Here is a 19,437-nt window from a genome sequence, read left to right as displayed (position 1 = left end):
TTTTCATGCACTCAACCTCCAAGGACACAAGAATGCCTGCCATGCTTGCTAATAGTACCCAAGTGAGACCTAAGAAGTACAAGGTGCTGGCTACGGATGTTCATTCAGGGTAACGCGCACTTAATCCAACATTCCACAAAGCCGAGCTGCAGCTAAGGTCTAGTGTTGGAAGGATCTACAGGGCTATCCGGGGAACTTCTCAAACTACTCAACTAGGTGGGATCTTGTCACGAACCACTGGATTGTGAAACAAGCCCAACCCAGTCGGACCCCATCTCTTCGAAGGTCTCGGCTCGTCAGCACCAACCAGATGCGCATTACATTCTACGAAGTAAAGTGCGGCTTACCTTGCGGCAAGCTAAAGTACGAAGAAGCACCGACTCTCGTTTTGATCGCATACGTCGACCTGGCGTGAATCCGGGATGGTATCTCGAACTTGCTGATAGTAGACTAGAAGTTCCCACCTCAAAAGGTGCAGGCAAGCAGCAGCAGGTGTGAAAAAGGTTGGTGTCAGATACTCTCCATTCTGTCTAGATGGCTGAGTCCCCATATATACCACCTTTTACCAGACTTCTTGGCTTAAGCTTCACTTCTGTTGGTACTCAGGGTTGATTTTACTCGACAACACAGACATCTCCTCTCTTCCGTCGTTGGGAATTTTTAATGTCTCTACTTTCGCAGAAGCCAACAGGATTCAATATTCACTCTGACAGAATGATTCGTGCTTTCATGCGGTTTCCGCCATGGGTAAGTTGTCACAAGATTTCACAGTTGAAGTGGATGTTAAAGCAGGAATAGATTCACGACAACCTTTTGAAGCATTCGCCGCCAACCAACAATCCAGATGCCGTAATATTGCATTTGCCAATCGAGATTCTCAACAACATCTTTGATGGTCTCGACATCCTAGATCGCTGTGCGCTAGCCTTATGCAGTAGAAGACTCTCTCAGGTGGCTCTGACGCAAGAACATCTTGAATATCTGCTCAATCAACCTCCTGACTCGAGGGCTCTTCAACATTTCTTCCAAAATCAGCTCGGTCGGGGCTGGATACCCGTTGACCTTCAGTACTGCCCCGATTGCGGTAGGTTCTGCTCAACGGCTCAGGGCTACTGGAGAATGGCGAGTGAGAAGCAGAGCAGGGAAATGTCAGGGAGGATTGCTGCGCTCTGGCGACAGCGCCGAGAAGACGGGTGGTTACGGTACTGGATCGAGAGGTGGTGTTTAACCGGATACCATTGCGAAGATAGGACGACGCGAGCTCTGATACGTGAAGACCGGACAGTGCTTGCCTGCCCTCGGTGCGCGATCCAGAATGCTGAATGTAACCGGTGGCGAGAGCTGAAGTCACAGCGGCAGCCTTTAGGAACGCCCAGCAGGCGAGGCGGTTAGCATGTATCTTTCGTCTTATCAAGTTGAAAAGGATACACGCAGCGACGTTACGATCATTCCAATGCCTATATTTATTACTAGCTCTAGGTCGACGAGGCTCTCACAATGAGATCGTTCGAGTAGTGAGGTACAAGCGCTTTGAATGCAAATCGTCACGAAGGAGCAAACCCTGCATAGGTGTGGAATATTAGGTTTTAGGATTGGGATCTGTACGTGTTGAAAGAGATCATATTTAACCTCTTCTCCGTCCACTGCTGCTATTTGGTCTCGCGGTGGTGGTAGCTGGGGTTCCAGGTGCCTTCTTGATGTTTTCCTCAGTTGCCAAGGCGGCTGGGGCTTTCTGTGCAACACCTTGGGGGCCCTTCTTCCAAGCTCCAGCAATCTCCTTTCCATGCCCAGCGGTTGTAGGACTATTCCAGTAGTACACCATCTGCAAGGCGAGAACAGCGTTTAGGAAGAAGCCCGCGACGAAGCCGTACAGTATAAGCTTGTCATCCACCTCTTGCAGGGTTGTATAGATTCGTGTCAAACTGCCAAACAGGTAGTTGAAGACGGCGAAGGCGGACAGCTGACCTGTGCCACCCTGGCTGTAGACAGTCAAAATCTGGGGCAGCTTGCTTGCGATGCTGAGAACGCCCGAGCCTGCTTGGAGACTGGTCATCTGGGCGCCAGTGACGAGCGTGTCGGAGACAATGAGGGCGTAGACTGCGCTGCCGACGGCAGCAAGGAAGGCACCCGCCTGTGCAGTTCGATTGGAGTAGACGAGGATGAGCACACTGATGAGCACATCTTGGATGGCAATCAGACTGGTCTCGCCGTAGGTGCTGAATGGGTTACCATTGCGGATGTTATAGGCTAGGGAAATGACGAAGCTGGCGGTTTCGAGGAGATAGCTGCTGAACGAGAGGCCCTCAGCGGATTGTGACTTGACCAGCTTGATGATCTGAGGCACCTTGACCACGGACGCCGCGGTGATGATCCCGATACCAAGAGCTTTGGAGATGGCAAGAGACACGCATTCGGGATGGGGTGCGAAATCGAGATCAAGGAGAAGACCACTGTGGCAGGGAGCGCCGATGAGGTTGATGATGAAGTCGTTGAGGGCCCCCGGCAGGTTCGTGGTGATGGGCAACAGGTAAGGCTTGAGCGGATCCAACACCAGCTGTTGAACTTGGTCCATCTTTGAGGCAGACTCTGGCAAGATTGTTTGGAATGCAGATCCAGTGACAAAGTCTCTTGTCGTCAAATATTGTTGTGTTTAGGTCGACTGCTACGTTTTATTGTTTACAAGGAGCAGCATTTCACCCCCGCAATTTGTCAAGGCCAGGCTGGCAATTTCCGTGGCACGTGATACACTCAGGAGGTACAGCCTCGGCCATCACCTAAGAACAAGTTCTAGCCGACCCTTGGACTCCCGTGTCTATTCAGACCGTCTATCCGGCGACAAATCGCATGTTATTTTAATGTCACAAGGCTTGCAATTCGGCGATCGATTTGTTTTACAACAGGGTATCTAGAGTGAAGTAGTAATACATAGGCCTGTCTACACAGTTGGGAAATTAAGCTGTAATGGAGATGGGCATGGAAGAAGCCTCTCCGTTTGTCTCGGCGCTTTTGAGGTCCCTCGACACAGTCTCAAGTCTTTTGAGATGATAAGTCGCCAGTTGTTCATGTGTCAGTGGTGATGGCGAACCTACAAATTTATCTTCGCCATCAGCTGATTTTGGGAACGCAATCACATCTCGAACGCTATGCCGACCTGTCATTAGGGCTATAAGCCGATCGAAGCCGAGAGCAAATCCGGCATGTGGAGGGCATCCACTATCGAGGGCAGTGAGGAGATGCCTAAAGTGCTCAATGCGCTCCTGTTTCATCTGCAGCACATCCCGGAAAACCAGTTCTTGCATATCGGCAGTATGAATTCGGCGGGATCCACCACCCACCTCCACGCCATTGACGACCAAATCGTAGTGGTCTCCAATGACAGAAAGTGGACTAGTGATGAGCTTTGAGAGGTCCTGCCCTTGCTTTGGGGCGGTAAATGGATGATGAGTGGAACAAAACCCTGCCATACCGCCTTGACCTGGCTCAGCTTCCTCAAGAGGTGAAAACAGGGGAAAATCCACTACCCAAAGAGCTGCGAGTCGGTCCTGCACTTTGACGAGACCTTCTTTGATAGCAGCTGCATGTATATCGCGACGGATGTTTCCAAGGACAGTCGATCCACCGGAATAGCGGCCACGGCGGCGAGTCTGAGCAATAAGAATGTCACCAAGCTCAGGTTTGAATGCCTCCTCAATTTTCGCAGCTCCTTCGTGCTCAAAGCTGGCTAGGCCTCGTAATGGTTTGCTGGGGTCATAGATCGCGATACCCGGCATGCCAGCTGGGTTGTTTATATACGCGGAAGAAGTGGGGCTATCCATAAAGCTTCGGACAAAAGAACTGCTTTTGTCGGGACTGGTGCCTTGCATATCAATTTTCATCATCTGAACATCAGGATTATCGAGAGACGATAGTCTGGCGACGACGGGAGGTGCAAACCAGTCAGTAACCCGGCGGATATGGGAATCGAACCGAATATCCGGCTTATCGGAGCCATAAGTAGACATTGCTTGTGAATAGGCCAACGGCCTCCGGACGAAAGAGTAACTCAACCCAAGATTTTGCCACACATGTTTCAACATTCGTTGAACATGGCTCATGACTTCTACTCTAGTTGCAAATGACATTTCGAGATCAAGCTGCAAGAGGTGAGAACAGATTCAACCACAAATTCACTGGGATTTCACCAACCTGGGTAAATTCGGGTTGTCTATCGGCCCTCAGATCTTCATCGCGAAAGCATTTGGCAAATTGGAAGTAGCGTGATAAGCCCGATGCCATCAACACCTGCTTGTATTGTTGAGGACTTTGCGGTAGTGCATACGCAAACCCGGCTTTTCGTGTGGGCACTATGAATTCTCTCGCTCCTTCGGGAGTAGACTTGAACAAGAGAGGAGTCTCAACCTCCTGGAACGAAACACTTGTAAGATGCTGTCGGCAAAGATTGGCAACTTGTGTACGGCGTTGTAGACGGTGACGAAGCCCTTGATCGGTTCGAAACTGTAGGTGCCGCTGTTCAGGTGGAAACACAGTCTCTGTTGTGGCAATAAGATCTCGCGGAAACTGATTCAGCGGCCGGATAGACACAACTTCCTGAATCTCGATGTGGGAAATGAGGTTGACATCCCCAACGAATGGATCAAATGCCTTGACTGTATTCGGGGGTTGTTTCGGGCTTGCTTTCGGCTTTGCAGCTTCCTTAGACTGATTTTTGTCTGCCTGTGTTTCCAAAGTGTTCTTCGGCGCGATACTCTTCGGAGGAACATGTCGTTTCTTAGCCTTGCCCTTGACAATTACAGGGGTATGCGCCTTGATGTTCTTGATGGCATCCATGAAAGATACAGATTCCTCGGCTTCAGCAATCTCCGCTTGCCCAGACGTGGCAGCGATCGTGACATCGTTGGGTTCAGAGGCTGGTGTAGTCGCAACCACCTGGATGGCTAGCTTGAGTGCAGGGTCTACCAGCTGTAGAAAGTTGACCTGTCGTCCCGCACGCTGTGATGTAATGTATCCGCAGACTTCGATGTTCTGGGAGTAAACATTGTGTTTGTCAGGGTCTGCGCTCACAAGTGTAGCCCAATCAATGTGGGCGGAAGTAAGGGCTGGAAGGATCAGTTGGGCTCGCATTAAGGACGATTTTGTGCGGTTGCTTACTGTTGTTTTCGAATGCTTTCAAAGACGCATATTGTTCGTCCGACAGATGAGGAGATTTGAGGGTGGTAACAGGTCGAGCTTTCTGTCCAATAGGGTCCTGGTTTTGAGCCTCTGCTCTTCTTGCATAATTGATCGTGAAGCTGCGCCGTGCAGTCGAAGGACCAGCTAGTAGTGCATGGCGGTGAATATACCTAGAGATCTCAATATAGCTCTCTCGAACTATCGAGACGCGGGATAAGCGTGTTTGGAAGAGCATACCCAGATTACCCAGGTAGATGATAACCCTTTTGACCCATCCTTCAATCCAAAGAGAAATCATGCGGAAAAGCAGACATGAGATTCGGAGTTATACCGAGGTTGTTCCGGCCCATGGCTTGGCGGTGCCTGCGCGCTCACAAATCTTCTTTGCACAACTTCCATGTCGATCTCTTTTTCTTCTCTCCATCCCTCCAAGTTTTGAACAAGTGAGTCCTCAATTGTCCACGAAAAGTCAGGGCTATGCTAATGATTGACAGATGATGAAAGCCTAGTGTGTTTATTTTGACTCGTCTCTACCTCGAAGCCAACAGAGCTCTCTCCTTGGAGCCTAAGTGGCCCTGTTGGTGGATGGGCTTAGAGGCGATGAAATCTCCGTTCGGCACAACCTATCTTGTTAAACTATCGAACGCGACGAAGGCATCTCTGATCCTAATCTACTTGGAGATGGATATCATGAACTCTATTGTCTAGATTAAATTGCATTTGATTTATTCAAGACTGTTGGGATTGTTTCATAGTGCTCTTCCATGAAAACTTTCCATGCTTCTAGGGCGGTGTTGAACTCTTTTGTTGGTCCGGCAAAGGAAACTCTTACGTGTCCACGCAAGTCCGATCGGTCTTCCAGACTTTTATTCGCAGGCACGACTAGAATGCCCTGCTGGGAATGAAGTGCAGTGCAGAATGCCTCGTTGTCAATGGGTTTCCCCATTTTGTGAAATTTAATCATTCCTGTTGTCCCGGCTACCGGTTTAACCCAGGAGCATGCCCAATTGTGTTCATCAATGAATGCTTGCAGAGCTTCCATGTTTGTCTGACAGATCTTGATGTTTCTGGCTAGCAAGCCATGAATGCACCGGTCGCTTACTGCTTCTGCAGCGACGGCTTCATCGAGTCTCGAGACAGGCCCTGAGGTAAGCTGTATGCTGCGGCGGCAGGCATCAATGATTTCCTTGTGCCTCGATGTAATCCACGCAGCTTTGATACCAGGCAGACTGTATGCCCGACTGACAGATCCGATGACTGCCACTTTTTTGTAACCCATATTGACCGTCGATGGTGGGAAGTCTTCGTCAGAAGGCAGAATGGAATGAAATAAAGGTCGGGAGACCTCATCAGCCAGAATGGTAAGATTTTTCTCGGTAGCGAAATCAATGAGCTGCTCGAGAACTGGTCTAGGTACGATCGCACCGGTAGGATCGCAAGGACTCTGTATGATGATCAATTTTGTCGAGTCCCGAGTGAGGCCCGCGAGTTCCTCGACATCGAGCTTCCATTTGGACGTTGGCTTAGCTTTCCAGAGAGAGACTTCGACACCGAGATTTGTAGGGATTTGGTGCAGCAGCTCATTTGAGGGATGTTGACAAATGACATGATCGCCTTTGGCTAGTAATGAGGACAGCACTGTGTAGATTGCTGCTGATTCCCCGCTGGATATGATGATATCCTCGCGCGTCACTCCAACAGACTTGGCCGAGTACAAAGCTGCAAGGTTGTCTCGAAATTCATCTGCACCCGTAAGGGAGGTGTGATCCTCAAGTGTTAGATCCGGAAGTGCTAAAACCTGCTGAGATTTGTCTCGATGTTCTGAAATACCGAGGAGGTCGTTTATCGAAAGAGGCGACGGACTCGCGCTCGCAAGATCGTACTTGACGGAATTTCGATGCTGCTCCAACCACTGTGATTAAAATGTTACTTTCGTGCGTCCAGAGCTTGATATCTCGGAATGTGAGCACTCCTCACCTCAGCCGAGTCAACCAGAGTGTTCAAGTTGCTTGCCATCTTCACGTCTCAAGACCCGACCGCGTTATGACTGATTGCCATGAAGAACTTTCGAGTGCCGTTGATCGGTCGAACTTGGGGCTGCTTTGTTCTTATTGCCTCCCTGCGAGTCCTCGCCGTCCTCGGGAGAGGGGAAATATGGCCCCGCTCCTCCGGAGTAGAGCATGCTGACAATTTTGATGGTCGCTGTAGTGGACGAATGCTGGTGTGGCTGGTGCACCCTGGGTCGCCTCGTGATGTCGTACACTAAGCTTTACGCAGCAGGAATTTCGTTGTCCTGGTGTCTATTAGGCTATTGAATGCTGTCTTCATGAAGCTTTCGAAGCCGCTAGGCTATTCGTCCCCAGCGGCCCTGGGAGTCGAGCTTTATCCACTTCGAGTTCGGCAGCTTCGAGCAGCTCGAGCTAGGCCTTTGAGCTTGCCCCCCCATTTGTGTTTGGGGCCCTTCGGGGCTTTACCTGCAACGCCGAGGTGCACCTACGAGTACGGAGTACGCCTGCAGCTTGTGCCTGCACTCCCGGCCACACCTTCCCTTCCCGGTGTGGTCTCAATAATAATAATGATTGTTGCGATTCAGGCCAGTTTCAACGACTTGAATCACTTCCACCCGTAGCCGCAGATGGTGTGATATCAGACTCATTCTGTTCTCTTTCTCCCAAGTCGTTCTATCTTCGATCTCGCCCGCTCTCTACTCAAGTTTCTTGCTTGTCCCTATCCACCAAGCCTTTCCTTCCTCAAACCGTGCACTACAGCTTGCTGGACAAGCTCCGGTTAGCAGGCTCCAGCCACATCGATCTGACTATTGCCACGTGCAAGGCCGCCGCCCGATTTCCTCAATGCACCTCCATGGCCCTACGACCATCCTTCTACTTACTGCCGCTGCAGTATCGGTAGTTGGCTATCTCAATGATACCTCCCCAGCCCTCATACAACCGCCGTTCTATGGCCTTGACGATGGATGTCCACCATGCCCCCGGTGCTTCGACTGCCACTATGACGAATTTCGGTGCCAACAATTTGCGAGCTGCAGCAACGCCAACGGCAAATGCGTTTGTCCTCCAGGTTTCGGCGGAGATGACTGCTCTGAGCCCCTGTGTGACTCTCTCGCAGACGGCAAGAACAGGTCCCCGCGGAAGGGTGATCAGTGTGAGTGTAAAGATGGATGGGAGGGCGTCAATTGTAACGTCTGTACCTCAAATGACGCATGTGATGCCATGACCGTCTTTGGAAAAGGTGGAGTCTGTTATACCAAGGGATTGGCTGTCCATGAGAATTACCAGATGTGCAATGTCACGAATAAAGCAATCCTCGATCAGATCCACCCACGAATTCCTCAGGTCACATTTTCTTGCAATACCGAGGATGAGACTTGCAATTTCCAGTTCTGGGTAGACCAGAAGGAGTCCTTCTACTGTGCATTGGACACTTGCTCATGGTCCGCCACAGATACCACAGTACGAAACACCACAAAGTATACTTGTGAGAATATAAAGTGCTCCTGCATCGAAGATCGGTTTCTATGTGGCGAAGATGGCTCTGTCAATATTGATGAGTTTCTGGCCGAAGAGATCAAGGGTCCCGCATCGTTCTCCACTCAGCATACCTATGGTGGTAGCTCAAAAGATGGCAGTAAGTTTGAAGAGCCGGCGATGAACAATTTGATCTCCATGATCTTTGGCGACGAATACATTTCTCTCACATGTCGGTCGGGCGAGTGTTTGTACAAAGAGGACGTTCCCGGTTATGTTGCGCCAATCAAGGAGATAAACACCCCGGTGCTCGCAGCTGTCGCTTCCAGTGTCGCCTTGCTCATTCTCGCCATCATTCTCGTTTCCTGGTACCTCTCTCGGAGAGCAGCATACAAGAAGTGGGGTGCCATTCGCCTGGGAGAAGGTTCTGAGGATGATCCCACCAAGTCTATGGTCAATCACACACCCATGGCTTTACAATTTGAGAACGTGTCTTACGACCTCAAGGGTAAACAAATCCTCACAGGAATCTCAGGAGTTGCACAGCCAGGTCAGATCATGGCGATTATGGGTGCTTCAGGTGCCGGGAAATCCACCTTCCTCGACATTCTTGCTCGAAAAAATAAACGGGGCGTGGTCACAGGTACAATGTTTGTAAATGGCGAGAAAATTCTGGACAACGAATACCGAAACGTCATCGGCTATGTCGACCAAGAGGATTCTCTACTGCCTACTCTCACTGTCCACGAAACTATTCTCACAAGTGCTTTGTTAAGATTACCCGCAGATATGGGTGTTTCGGTCAAAGAACAAAGAGTGACCGAAGTCATGCAACAACTCGGTATCTTCCACATCAAGGATCAGCTCATTGGATCAGAAGAGGGCAGCGGCAGAGGCGTTTCTGGTGGTGAGAAGAGAAGAGTCGGTATTGCCTGCGAACTCGTGACCAGCCCTAGCATTCTCTTCTTGGATGAGCCTACGAGTGGGTTGGACGCCTTCAACGCCTTTAATGTTGTCGAATGTCTAGTAACGTTGGCGAAAACGTACAATCGGACGGTGATCTTCACCATTCATCAGCCTCGATCCAACATTGTTGCTCTCTTCGATCAACTCGTCCTTCTTGCCAAAGGTAAAACTGTCTATTCTGGTCCGTTCTCGACATGTCAGCCCTATTTTGATCACATAGGATATTCTTGTCCTCCCGGTTTCAACATTGCCGATTACCTGGTGGATTTGACCATGCACGCAAGTCTCCCACGTTCACCCCTATTTGATGATGTCCAACGAGACTTCTCCGAAAGGGATGGTCTTGCGACCGAATCGAGTAGCACAAGAGCTGTCAAGTCGATAGCAAGTGCATCGAATGTCAGTGTGGAAAGTCCCAGGGAACCTTCAATACGGCCAACGCAGAAACGTCGGATTTCAATCAAGCAAAAGCAAGACCGCCAGTTATTCACTCGCAAGAAGACTGGGAACGATACGCCACCAACCCCAAAGACGGATGATGAAGATACCGTTATCAGCCGAGCAACTGGAAGTATGCGCAGCTGGCTTCAGATGTCAAAAAGGGATGGTCCAAACCCTCCTCAGATACTGGAGGACCCGGATGACTTGCCTCCCGATGTGAGCACCGACCTGGATGCGCTGGTGGCTAGCTTCCGCAACTCGGATGTCGCACAGACGATACATGATGAGATCTCCCTCTCAATTCAAGCTGCCTCATCCGCCAATGGCCACAGCCCGGAGGAAGGCTCACTCGAGGCCGTTACTGGCAGCATCAAGGGCTTCCGCCGAGTCAGCTGGCCGCGACAGTTTCTCATCTTGTCCCAGCGCACATGGCGGAACTTGTACCGAAATCCCATACTAATGCTGACACACTACGCCGTTGCTATTTTACTTGCCGTTTTGTCGGGATATCTATTCTATGCTGTTTCCGATGACATTGGGGGCTTCCAAAATCGACTCGGCCTGTTCTTTTTCCTGCTGGCCTTGTTCGGATTCAGCACTCTCACGAGCTTGAATGTCTTCTCATCGGAGCGAGCCATCTTTGTCCGGGAACGAGCCAACGGGTATTACAGTCCAATCACATACTTTGCGGCGAAAGTCGTTTTTGATATTATTCCGCTTCGCCTGATTCCTCCCATCATCATGGGAATCATTGTCTACCCGATGTCAGGCCTTGTGCCCGCCTGGAGTAACTTCCTGACATTCATTTTGATTCTAGTTCTCTTCAACCTGGCTGCTGCGGCTATCTGCCTTACTATTGGCATTGTCTTCAAGGACGGAGCGGTCGCCAATCTCATTGGCAGCTTGGTCATGCTCTTCAGCCTTCTTTTTGCCGGTCTTCTACTCAATCTCAATCACGATACTGTGACAGGACCAACTCACTGGTTGCAATTCGTAAGTGGAGACCAATCTTGTTGTCCTTCCTTGTGCTAATATTGAATGTAGTTATCGATCTTCCACTACGGCTACGAAGGATTGATTGTCAACGAGGTTGCAAAGTTACGATTGAAAGACCGACGATATGGTCTCGACATTGAGGTGCCAGGTGCCAGCATTTTAAGTGCATTTGGGTTTGACAACCTAGCGTTATGGCGGGATGTCATTGGTCTGGCGGTTTTTGCAGGATCATTCATCATTATTGCATATGGAGCCATGCATATACTTCTTGTTGAAAAAAGGTAAAGTAACGTTACCATTCAGATAGATTTGGAACTTTGACTTGTGTCATGCCAACTTGAGTACATACATGGGTAATGGAAAGGAGAGGATTTCCTTAGGCGTGTGAATATGCACCTAATATTATGACCAAATGAATATTTAGAGGCCAACCTTGTTGTTGACTGCTCGGGTTTGACGACTTCTCGGTAGACCACCCACCTACCCCCATCCTCACTATGCAGCCTTTCCGATGAAGACGTGCGATGTCCGACATGATTCAAATGTTGTATGGTTCATCTCGGAAGCGTGTTCTCGAAGTGCCGGGTATGAGCAAAGCATTTCCGATCTCGGAGGTTGCTCCAGTGCGGGGAAGGCACCCGAGGTTGGAGATTAATCGTTAGTGTGAAGAAACTCGAGAGCCGCTCCCTCCATCCTTGTGTTTGCCATATGGCCTCGAAACGAAGCATTCGATAGCGGCGCTCTACCACATATACATTCATACACATATACATGCTTCAAGTCATTCGGCGCCTCACTCTCACGTAACTAACACAGAGCTGCACCCAACAATATCAAGATTCACGTTACCAAAGTCGGACAACGCTCTGTCTACCGTTGGCAAATCCACAACAATGAACACAATCACCCGCTTGCCTTCACAGGCTGTGGTGGGGTCTTCTAGGACATTAGGAGTACTTGTGAGGCATCGTAAATTTTCTTCAACAAGAGAGAATTGCTCCGTGAATGATCCTCGAGTGGTGGCAGATGCCTTTCTCAGCAAGTTTTCCAACGGCCAGACATTTATTCGAAAACAACTGCTAGACGCCAATCAATTGCGACTGTTTTCTTTGACACTGGACCGGGGACATCTATGGTCGAATTCCACCTTATCCTCCAAGAATCTGGAAGAAGTCGAGCCGCCAGCAGGGACCCCCATACCACCGGCTTACCATCTCGCGTACTTCACTCCTGCACAGTTACCGGGAATTCTCGGCCTAGATGGAACCGACGCCTCTTTCAATCCAGATGCGCCTTTTACGAGACGGATGTGGGCCGGAGGATCATGCCACTGGCCTGGTGCGGACCCCAAATCTGCCTCACCAGCATTGTTGAGAGTGGGTGATGTGGTCACCGAAGTGACCAAAGTCTTGAGCTGCGAACCTAAAGTGATCAAGAAGACCGGCGAGAGCATGCTGGTGGTCGGGGTGGAGAAGGAATTCAGGAACAGCAGAGATGAGCTTTGCGTGCTTGACCGACGAAATTGGGTATTCCGACCCGCGCTCGACTCTTCTAAATCTGCTTCGCTTGTGCCAAAGCCTAGCGAGTTGACGACTGCGGAACTTGACCAAGCAGCGAAGGGCAGGATCATTCGAGAACACAACCGGAGCGAGGCGACGCTCTTCCGGTTCTCCGCCCTCACGTTCAATGCACACCGAATCCATTACGATAAACCGTGGGCCACGGCGGTGGAGGGTCATCGGAACGTGGTGGTCCACGGACCCATGAATCTGATAACGATGCTAGATCTATGGCGTGACGAAAGAGTGCGTCAAGACCGAACCGCGACGGGACGAAGTGAGCTAGTGTTTCCTCAAACGATTGTGTACCGAGCAACCAGCCCTGTCTACGCAGGGGAGCCGTATCGAGTGGTCATGGAAAATGAAGCCGTGGGCAAGAAGGAGGCAGATGTGCAGGTCGTCAGCAATGACGGTACAGTGTGCATGAAGGGCACGATCACTGATTGGTGAGAAATTGACCACGGAACCATCGAGTCTTGGACTACAACGGAATGGGCACGGAGGTTATTCGAGTGAGATTACGGAGGCGTCCTGAAGATACTGTGCCGATGAGATACGAACACCTGGTGTGCCATGTAGATATCAGAGACAAATAGATATCGCTAAGTCGTATATTTGTCCTCGGGGCGGACGTTGTTTAAAGGAGTGCAGTGTTGTGCCGTTAACCGAAGGACAACAGGCGAAATGAAAGTATCACAGTGATACTAGTCCATCTGCACTTGCGACATCATGCATCTAGGATTGAAAGAAATATAGCACTAAGCCACTTTTGGGACTTCCTTTTTCTGGATTCTCGCCGGCCGGTCAGTCTCAAGAGAAGAGGCAACTCGAGAGTATCAAAATAGTATTCGTGATCCGTGAAATGCAACTTCAGGTGCGCATAGGTTGGGAGCCAGACGGCTCTGCCGCCGCTCGGAAGTGTCTGTTGCCGGCTAATCCTCGCGCCTAATTTAACCGAGCGAGCCGGAAACCAAAGATCCTCGATGCCTAATGCGAGCTTCAGTTCAGCACTTTTAGGCTACTCATTGCTGGAAAAGGAGCAGCCAGGGAGTCAGGGACGCAATAATGGTGCAGGATGGCCTGCCCAACTTGACTGCGGACCCTGCAGCATCAACCTTATAGGCTTGGTTCATCTTAAGGTCAGCCACCCGTGGCATCTTTAGACGCAACCTCAGGTTGAGGGGCTCTTACAGTGGAAAGCGCATCCCACCACTGCTAAGTGTCACTGTCACCCACACTGGCAGCCCAAAGGCCACGGTCACCACCCACCCACGCTCCGTCCTCCAGGGCTGCCACCTACAACCTGCGGCCTGCGTCTCATCATCTCTGCCCGGCTGAACCCCAGACTCATCCTTGGCTGAATGGTCCGTAGGGGTTGTTCCACTCTCCATCTCTCGTGATTGCAAGTTGCAACAGCCTTCCAACTCTTTTCATTCTTATTCACAATATTTCCACCACCTCCCTACATCACCTATCGACCTCCTCTCGCCATGATACCTCCCTCGCCTTCGTGCTTGCAATGATTCCTCCCACCCCCTCCTTGACTGTACCTCCTGATAGCTCGGCAAAACAGCTGCTCCAGCTCGGTAAACCATTTGTCGAGTTTCCGAGATTCAGCATTCTCGCACTTCAAGACCAGAAAGATCACGACGGCAGTCCCTTTCCTTTTTCTGAATGGTTGACCAAACGTCTTCAAACCGGGCAGCCGTTTGTCATTGCCGATTTTGACAAGCTTGACATCTGGCGCAAAGCGGGTTCGCATGGTGCTGGTGACGGCACTGGGTCTTCGATCTCGGGCTTTGGCATTGAGAGCTTGATCGAGTTGAGCACCAAGAAGAACATACCCATTCGAAACTGCAGCACAGGGCGAGACTTGTCATTCACTCTGCGCAAATTCGCCGACAGCGCAAGGCAGTCCTTTCCCGAGTTCCAAAACCTGTACGCCAGAGATCTGCAATGTCCCCCGCAGTGGTTGGAACTCTGTCGCGAACTCCTCCCAGCCGAGGTGCAATGGGGTGGCCGACTCGATCTGTTCCAGTGGTTGCCGCAGTGTGCAAGAAGCGAAGTTATGATGGCTTATGTGGGCAGTGAAGGCTCTGCTTCTGGGTTTCATCGATGCTTCTCTAGTACTGTCGCTTTGAATCTTCTACTTGAGTCGGATGATCGTCCAGTGGTCTGTATCGGTACCGACTTCGACTCGCAACACAAATACAACTCCTTTATGACCGCTCGTGGAGTGTCGCCCCATCTGGACTGGCTGAATGTCGGAACTGAAGAGCTCCTCACTGCAGACTTTCCGTTGTATGTATACGACCAGCGACCTGGCGATCTGGTCGTGTTCCCACCAGCCACTGCTCATCAAGTGTGGAACCCATCAACCCTTTCGGCCAAGTTGGTTTGGAATATCCTTCATCCACTTTCGCTGGAGGTGGGCTTCAAATACGTGCAGGCTCCTTTCAACCGACTTTGCCATCCCGACGTCGCCCGTACAAACCTCTCTCTGGCATGTGCGATGCTCTCATTGCTTCAAGATGACCAACATTCTGGAGCCTCCCTCCCACTGCCACCAGATCTGCCACTATTGTCAAATTTATTCCGTCAGATGGTCCACGATGAGTCTATCGAGTCTGAACCCTTGACGCCGATTACTCTTGTGCCCATTCAACCTGGAACCATTGCCACGTGCAATTTTTGCAGCACGGCAATCTGGAATCGACACGTACGGTGCACGCAGTGCGCCGATTTCGACCTCTGCTTGCTTTGTTATCTTAATGGGCGGTCTTGTGAACATTCTCAGTCATACGCATGGGCTGAGCTGGTCCCCGCGGAGCAATGTACTAGAGTTCTGAACAGGGCGCGAGAAATCCTAGGGTTTCAGACTGCAGAGCCTCGGATGCAAGACCGCTCTAAGACGTTGGGCACGGCAGTGAATGATCTCATGCGCGCCAAATTATCTACCACTTCTCGACTGTGTCACTTGTGCCGCATCGATCATCAAGAATGGAAAGGGCGTCGTTGTGACAAGTGCACAGCGTTCTTCTGTTACCGAGGTCTGTTCCGACACTTTGACGCATTCCCGAGTGATGTGCTACGACACAAGGGGCTGTGGACGTGCCCGAAATGTCAGGAGAGCTGTAATTGTCGGTGCTGTCATTTTGTAACCGCGTATGTCAAGAGCGAGAAACCTGCAAGCAAGAGAAGAGTGAAGGCTGCCGATCCCAGGGGTAAGGTGATGGGATTCGCTGACAACGTGTTTGACCAACGCCGTGGCCGCAAGGAGAGTACCATCGCTATAGTTCAAGGAACTTCCCTCCCGGCGCTGGCGCATATCACTGGCAAAAAGCGGGCCATATCATCATCAGCTGAGGCTGGACCTGCGACCCCATCGAGGAAAATGGAGCTACCAACCCCCGAACCAGATCTCTCTGCGCATCATCGCCTTATGATGTCTAGAGAAGGTTCGGATTTCACGATAGACACTGCGTTTGCTAGTATCAATGGTGGTGGTCTACCGACGTTGTTACCAAGTCTGAAGACATTAGCCGAAGGAGCGGATTTTATGATCAGTCCGACAGATGAGAGGACCTCGCGGGTGAGTAGTTCCCCATCGATCGCCACGTTATCATCGGTAGGATTGAACAAAGGACGCGTTGCACCCACAACGCACCATGGATCAGACAATATTCTCCCACCAATGCTAGGCCACACGAGTGCAAACGGTGTCTTCGTGCCGCAGCCAGCTTCTAATGGCGTCCCCGCGGCTTTATCGTCGCCGAGTAAATTCGGAGTCTTTCAGGAGTACAAAGTACCACCAACCGAGCTGGATGCTTCGATCGCCGAACTGGAGACACGGTTGCGGAGCTTGAGGAAATATGAAGATGATTTCATATCGCTCAATCTTGCTGACAGTCGAAAGCTGCTGGCTGAGGAGCTGGCCGATGTTGAGAATCAGATCAGAATCAAAAAGAAAGAGAAAGGTCGAATGCTCATGGAACGATTGAAAAGAGAGGGCTTTGGGGGGCTTGCAGCCAGTGTGGGCAAAGAAGTCGGGTTGGGCCCTGATGCTGATGTGGCCGGTTGAGTTTGTACACACAGTGTAGACCAGGAAAAAGAAGCCGGGCGGAGTGGTGTGCACCATGCCCATTTGTGATCTTTTTTGTTGATGTTGTCTACCTGGAACGATTGATGGAATGACGGAACAACTGGTTAATGACGGAAAAGTTACTAGTTTTAATGGATGTGATCCTGGTATTGGACCACTGGACGTCACTTTTTGTTTGCTGATGGGAGGGATATGGATTGTTGATCTATGGGTGGTCACCAGTGACACACTAAATGGGAATCATAGGAAGGATGGCTTTACTGAAGCGTTTGGGAGGGCCAGATATCTGCTGGGATTGTTTTCTTTCACTTGCTTTTGGGGTCTTCTATTGGACTCGGGTGTTGTTGATGATGGATGATGATGGTTCACATATATACCCGCTATTTTTACCCAAAGATGGGATCAGAACTGCGTGCAGGGAGTGCACGACGAATGAATTATTAATAGGAGCTTCACTTCCTCGGTCAAGTAAGGAATCCAGCCGGATCTGAGTTATCCAAGTTCGGCGTTTGGGTGCCTGTAATGGCCGTTGAAGCCCCCGAGACATCTGGTGCATTTCCTCCCCTTCAAGTCTGATGATATTGACGAAGGCCCAGGCTGTGATTGGACTTGCAGCCGCGGCCGAGCAATTTGGGGCGTGATGGCTGACGACCTAAGACTGTCAAGGCGTCGTGCTTGTGATTGATGTTCTTAGTGTAGAGTAATATAACTCCAGACATGAGCACCTACTAGGTGAGTAGGTACTCGACATATATGATAATCCACAAAAACTCGTACTGGCGACAAAGCACCCTAGCTAGACAGACATGTGGTATCACGGAGAGGGGTTGAACATTAAATGCGTCAGATGGCTGTGCACGTGAGAATGACTTTGGCCAGCATAAAGGGAAGTTTCAAGGACGTCTAATAGCTAGAGGCGTGTATCCATCAGTCAAACGACGAATAGTCCTGGAAATCTTGCATCCTATTTCCGGTGGATGAACACAACAACCGTGAAGCTCCTTGCCAGTTACTGGTGGTACCGGTAGATGGAGAACAAGGCTTTTGTGCAACTCCACCCGCCACACTTCATCATCTCCTGTACCGCAGAACTTCGGACGTGTACTGTATTCGTTACTACGAACTAGTACCGAGTACTCCATGTCACATCACGCCTCACGTACATTGCCAGTGGCAGAAGAGGCAAACACACAATTTACCTACTCCCACTCCCTTTCCTCATCACCAAACACTTCTCCATAGCGTCGCTTACTACACTACCCTCCTTGATTCTCTTGTCGTGTCTTGTTTTATTCAGCCGGCCTGTTCAATTCCTCACCAGCTCTTTTCGCGCTTACTATCTACCCGTGCTGCGTCGCGCCTTCACTTGCTCCTCGTTGACCCGAGTCTTCATTTCATCCCACCTTCTACTTTCCACCTGCTCTCTCACTCACACCAACTACCCTTTCCCCGTTCTTCACCTGCGCCATGTCCGAGTCATCCACTCCCGTCACTCCAAAATCTCCCCTGGTCCCAGACACACTGCAATCAGTCACTGCCCTTGCCCGCTTCGAATTCGAGCCCGGGAGAGGAAATGAGGGTACCAAGGTGATGATGGTCGAATGGAAAGACGACGACCAGGCCCGTTCCAAGACTGGCAAGTGGCACGTCTCCTGGACGGGAAAGCGCACTGTTTTTCCTGCCGATGACACCCCCTCCGATAACATTCGCCGAGTCTACTTTCTACTACCACCCGCCGCCATCGTGCCTCCTCATGTCACCCTTGCCTATCACACTTCCGCAGAGCCGTCGCAATCCGTGTCAACTCCATTGACCATGACCGTCAATCCACTTCCTGCCATCTTTACCCCAGAACTCGGCGCAACTGCCAAGGCGAGCGGCAAGAAAGGGGTCCTCCACACCATATGGGCCAAGAAGAGGCTGTCTGTACTCGAGAAGGAGATCAAGCGCGAAGAGGAATTCAATCTCGAAGGAGTTGCCCTGGAAATGGCCATCTCGGAGAAACTTTGGATAGAGGCAAATTTTGGCTTGACCTCCAAACCTCTTGCCCTTGATCTGTCCAACGTGTCCAAATCTCCAGGCGGTCCTACCAGCCCCGGCATTCAAAGCCCCAGATCACCTGGTGGTCGACGGCTCAGTGAGAAGTTGAAGGGTCTCAGTCTTGGAACCAGTGAGAAGGATCTTGCGTTTCGAGGGAACACGACGGTCCGCGAAGCCCATCCTTTGTCACCCGAGGTTTCGGACGTCGCAAACTCAGCTTTTGGTGCATTTCGACAAACTTCAACCATTTCACAATCTACCACGGGCAAGAAAATTATAGCTCAGGCTCCACCAGACCATATCAGGAAACAGCAAGAATCCCGGACAAGTTCGCTTGACGTCTTTTCAGACAACCCCAGCCAACCTATAGATGATGATGATCTTTTTGCCGTTGGCCTGAGCCCGAGATCACCAGATGACCCCAAAAGCCCCTTTTCGTTGTCCAGTGCCGAGGTCGGTGCTTTCTCAAAAATAAAAGGCGAGCGATGAAAATATTATTTGTCCCAATGGTTCCATTTAGAAGAGATGTCTTTCAATACCCAGATTTGAAGAAATTATCTATGAGCTATCCTAGAATCATAGTTCAGAAATGCATACAAATTTTCACCCATCAAAGATTCCTGCCTGGATGATACAGGTGTGGCCTCTACGCCTCCCACTTGGACTATGTCCTAACCAA

The 19,437-nt window shown here is 50.5% G+C and overlaps 7 protein-coding genes across 7 annotated transcripts; 4 read left to right on the top strand and 3 right to left on the bottom strand.

Moving 5' to 3' along the window:
* Positions 1-1,624: 1,624 nt before the first annotated feature.
* On the bottom strand, positions 1,625-2,572 carry LTR84_009438 (uncharacterized protein; the record flags this gene model as incomplete). The annotated part of the gene is made up of 1 exon (XM_064852978.1): positions 1,625-2,572. One exon carries the CDS (start codon positions 2,570-2,572, stop codon positions 1,625-1,627), a length of 948 nt encoding a protein of 315 aa, XP_064700964.1.
* Positions 2,573-2,951: 379 nt separating this feature from the next.
* LTR84_009437 (uncharacterized protein) lies at positions 2,952-5,178 on the bottom strand (the record flags this gene model as incomplete). Its single annotated transcript, XM_064852977.1, has 3 exons — positions 2,952-4,133; positions 4,186-5,096; positions 5,175-5,178. 3 exons carry the CDS (start codon positions 5,176-5,178, stop codon positions 2,952-2,954), a joined length of 2,097 nt encoding a protein of 698 aa, XP_064700963.1.
* Positions 5,179-5,878: 700 nt separating this feature from the next.
* LTR84_009436 (uncharacterized protein) lies at positions 5,879-7,185 on the bottom strand (the record flags this gene model as incomplete). Its single annotated transcript, XM_064852976.1, has 2 exons — positions 5,879-7,081; positions 7,147-7,185. The coding sequence occupies 2 exons, from the start codon at positions 7,183-7,185 to the stop codon at positions 5,879-5,881; spliced, it is 1,242 nt and encodes a 413-aa protein (XP_064700962.1).
* Positions 7,186-8,399: 1,214 nt separating this feature from the next.
* On the top strand, positions 8,400-11,342 carry LTR84_009435 (uncharacterized protein; the record flags this gene model as incomplete). The annotated part of the gene is made up of 2 exons (XM_064852975.1): positions 8,400-11,054; positions 11,106-11,342. The coding sequence occupies 2 exons, from the start codon at positions 8,400-8,402 to the stop codon at positions 11,340-11,342; spliced, it is 2,892 nt and encodes a 963-aa protein (XP_064700961.1).
* Positions 11,343-11,828: 486 nt separating this feature from the next.
* LTR84_009434 (uncharacterized protein) lies at positions 11,829-13,066 on the top strand (the record flags this gene model as incomplete). Its single annotated transcript, XM_064852974.1, has 2 exons — positions 11,829-11,837; positions 11,912-13,066. 2 exons carry the CDS (start codon positions 11,829-11,831, stop codon positions 13,064-13,066), a joined length of 1,164 nt encoding a protein of 387 aa, XP_064700960.1.
* A 1,069-nt stretch (positions 13,067-14,135) lies between these two features.
* LTR84_009433 (uncharacterized protein) lies at positions 14,136-16,697 on the top strand (the record flags this gene model as incomplete). Its single annotated transcript, XM_064852973.1, has 1 exon — positions 14,136-16,697. The coding sequence occupies one exon, from the start codon at positions 14,136-14,138 to the stop codon at positions 16,695-16,697; it is 2,562 nt and encodes an 853-aa protein (XP_064700959.1).
* A 1,488-nt stretch (positions 16,698-18,185) lies between these two features.
* On the top strand, positions 18,186-19,247 carry LTR84_009432 (uncharacterized protein; the record flags this gene model as incomplete). The annotated part of the gene is made up of 1 exon (XM_064852972.1): positions 18,186-19,247. One exon carries the CDS (start codon positions 18,186-18,188, stop codon positions 19,245-19,247), a length of 1,062 nt encoding a protein of 353 aa, XP_064700958.1.
* Positions 19,248-19,437: the final 190 nt, after the last annotated feature.

This window comes from Exophiala bonariae (assembly GCF_035927105.1).
Source record: "Exophiala bonariae strain CCFEE 5792 chromosome Unknown scaffold_38, whole genome shotgun sequence".
Lineage (NCBI taxonomy): Eukaryota > Fungi > Ascomycota > Eurotiomycetes > Chaetothyriales > Herpotrichiellaceae > Exophiala > Exophiala bonariae.
The sequence above is the reverse complement of the archived record's forward strand: the minus strand, read 5'-3'. Positions and strand labels throughout refer to the sequence as shown.